At 32.0% G+C, this 3,287-nt stretch overlaps 1 protein-coding gene across 1 annotated transcript; it reads left to right on the forward strand.

The window, feature by feature from the left end:
• The first annotated feature begins 891 nt into the window (after nucleotides 1–891).
• LOC132618020 (protein LIGHT-DEPENDENT SHORT HYPOCOTYLS 7-like) lies at nucleotides 892–2,018 on the forward strand. The gene has a single exon (XM_060333088.1). The coding sequence runs from the start codon at nucleotides 1,264–1,266 to the stop codon at nucleotides 1,819–1,821; it is 558 nt and encodes a 185-aa protein (XP_060189071.1). The 5' UTR covers nucleotides 892–1,263; the 3' UTR covers nucleotides 1,822–2,018.
• The last annotated feature ends 1,269 nt before the right edge of the window (nucleotides 2,019–3,287 follow it).

Genomic DNA, 3,287 nt, shown 5'->3' on the forward strand with positions numbered 1-3,287 from the left:
TCTACCATATTTGAAAATGATGAACTTGTTGGTCCAACAGATTTTCATCTGTCTAATTGGTAAGCCTTTTCATAGCAGCTCCATTTATGTTTAACTAGCTATTAGGGTTTTGGGTTATTGGCCTTCTAGATAAAATCAAGTCAAATATTGGACTTAAGTAAGTTTTCCTATAAACAGCACTTCAAAAGTTCAAATTAGCTTGATATAGATAAAATAGAATGGAGGAAGTAGTCTCTAATTTATTTTCTCCTTCATTCTCATTTTCTAATGGGTGCACTAGCAAGGTGCCATTGATCACACAATAAGTAGATTGCATATTCATTTAAACATATTTTGTCACTAATATCAAATTCACCAGTCTTAGTAATCTAGAATTGAGTATTCTACATTTCTACTATGTATATATATTATACTACGTGTTTATGATTAAAAGCAAGTGCGAAGCCACGTAAATTAAAGAGCGGTCAGTTAAATACTCTTCATTGAAAAATTATATTGTACTGTGTATGTAAAAAACTATATTACATGTAAAGAATTTACTTTTTATACATATATATTAAATCTTGATAACCATTAGCGAAATTCCTTAGCTTCGACACTGATCTAAAGTTAGAACATCACTACCTAAAAATATGGTTGAAACCTCTATTCTTCTTTTTACAAGACAAGATTCTAGAATTGGTCTTTTTACTTCTTGACTACATGCACAAGTTGTTAATTAACTGTGTTCACACTATCTAGTTACCCTTAGTCGCTAAGGGTCAAATTAAAGTGCTAATTTTGCTAATATTCTTGATAAAGAGTGCTGGAATGATGCTAATACAATTATAAAAATAAGGAAATTATTATTAAAAGCCATACTTAATGCTAATAGTACAATTAAAGAAAGAAAACAATATGGTGATGGAAGAAAAGAGGGGCTAAAGCACTTTCCTTTGGACCCCATGCCATGTCTTATCAGCTACCCCAATTATTTGTTTTAATTTCATCTTTCTCCATTGTAATCCTACTCATCTCTATATATTTTTCCTTCTCTTAGCTAAAACAATTCATTTAAAACCATGTCTCAAAATCAAATCTCTCCCTCAGAAATTCTCCACCAAGTTTGTATTTTTATGAAATGAAAGTAGAAAAAAAAAGTTGTCTTGGTAGTGGTGCAAGTTACTCCTTTGGGCACAACTTGGGCTAAAAAACGCAGTTCGAAAAAGATCAAGATCGTCAGACAAGAACTCCTCTCTAAAAAGATAGGAGAGCTTACAAGCTATGATGTCAAATGAGCAAAGGAGGGAAGTAGGAGAAGGATCATCATCAACAACGACCTCAACTCTAGCACCATCTGACCACCATCATCAACCAACACCACCACAGCCTCAATTGAGCCGTTATGAGTCTCAAAAACGTCGTGATTGGAACACTTTCAGACAATACTTGAAGAACCACAAACCCCCAGTTCCTTTATCCCAGTGCAACTACAACCACGTGTTAGATTTTCTCCGATACCTAGATCAATTCGGAAAAACTAAGGTACATTTAAATGGATGTGCCTTCTTTGGACAAGTTGAGCAAGTAGGACCATGTACTTGTCCTCTTAGGCAAGCATGGGGAAGTTTAGATGCACTAATTGGAAGGCTTAGAGCTGCTAATGAAGAAAATGGGGGATTACAAGAGACTAATCCATTTGCTAATAGTGCTATAAGAATTTATCTTCGTGAGGTAAGAGATTCTCAAGCTAAAGCAAGGGGAATTTCCTATAAGAAGAAGAAAAAGAGGAGGAAAATTCAAATTAATGCTAGTAATAACAATCAGGCAAATTCTTCTTGATTATATCAAGAGGAAAAATAAATAAATGGTAAGTTTCTAGCTTTGGTAATAAGAGGGTTAATTGCTTTAATTTGTTTTTGCAGATTTATATATGGTCATAGTTACATTTCAATACTATGAGGATTAGTTGACTTCATATATGAAGTGAGATGTAAGATATGTAGTGCTACTATACATAAAACTTTAATTCTGATTAAGTTGTTTCTCTTCGTTTTCTTGGATATATTCATTATATTGAAACCCTAAAAATTGTACAGCTTCTACTTGAATTTAGGAATAATAGGAACCAGTGGAGAGGTAATCTTCGATCTTTTACCTGAATTTAGGACTAATAGGAACCAATGGCAAATATAGGATTTTTATTAAGAAAGTTCAATATTTACTATATATTTATAAAGATTTTTTTTATCACATATATACTGTGATTTTCCGGTAAAAGTGGTCCGGGAACCCCTTGTACCCTCTAATTCAGTATAATGCAAACACGATAATTCTCTCTCTCTATCTAGATTTCTTTTCCCTTTCTCTCTAGTCTCTATAGTAGCACACACATCCACACAAAGTGTAATATGTTAATCTTTATTCTTTTTTGGGGGGTCTTGCATCTGTTTTTTAAATATACAATTTCCAGTGTGCGTAAAAGATACATAAATATATATATTTATCGGAAAAAGGCCTAAAATACCCTTAAATTATTAGAATTGGTACAAAAATATTCTCCGTCCACTTTTCGACCCCCAAATACCCCTCCAGTTAACATATGGGGTTAAAAATACCTTTGTCGTTAACCTATGGGTCAAAAATACCCTTATTTCTAACAACCCACGTCTAAGCTTCTCCAATACTCAGAGAAGATGAAATTCGATTAAAATAGCATAGTATTCATCTTCTCTGAGTATTGGATTGGTCAAATGTTGTTCTTAAAATTGACGAAGTTGTACTATATATAGGAGCAAGCCTCAAGCCATTAAATAATACCCTTTAAGTTTTCCCTTAGCTTTAATTATCTAGTATTTCACTTAAATGAGGTTGTCCTAATCAAACAAATATTAAAATTAAATCACTATATATATATATATATATATATATATATATATATATATATATATATATATATATATATATATATATACAACAACAACAACCCAGTGAAATCCCACAACATATATATATATATATATATATATGTTGTCTCCAAGTCTAAACATTTAGCTTTCATTTTTTGGTGATTAAATATATTAAAAGTAATACCAATTTTGCTTCAAACTTGACATTGACAGAATAAGGTCAAAATTTGCATTTGATGACAGCCACGTCGTTATTATCTTTGCTTTTTTTTTTCTTTTTCAAGCATATACTTTTAATAATTGCATGATTGAAAAAACATATGATTGTTGGTTTGGATGAGGAAGATCAAAAATGGAAGAGAGTAGAAGTGGGTCAAGGGGGGTTGGGTGGGCGGGTGA

This window comes from Lycium barbarum, chromosome 11 (assembly GCF_019175385.1).
Source record: "Lycium barbarum isolate Lr01 chromosome 11, ASM1917538v2, whole genome shotgun sequence".
Lineage (NCBI taxonomy): Eukaryota > Viridiplantae > Streptophyta > Magnoliopsida > Solanales > Solanaceae > Lycium > Lycium barbarum.

Bases quoted from the DNA above. Each gene is read 5' to 3' on its own strand.
- LOC132618020 (XM_060333088.1), top strand. From the start codon at position 1,264: ATGATGTCAAATGAGCAAAGGAGGGAAGTAGGAGAAGGATCATCATCA.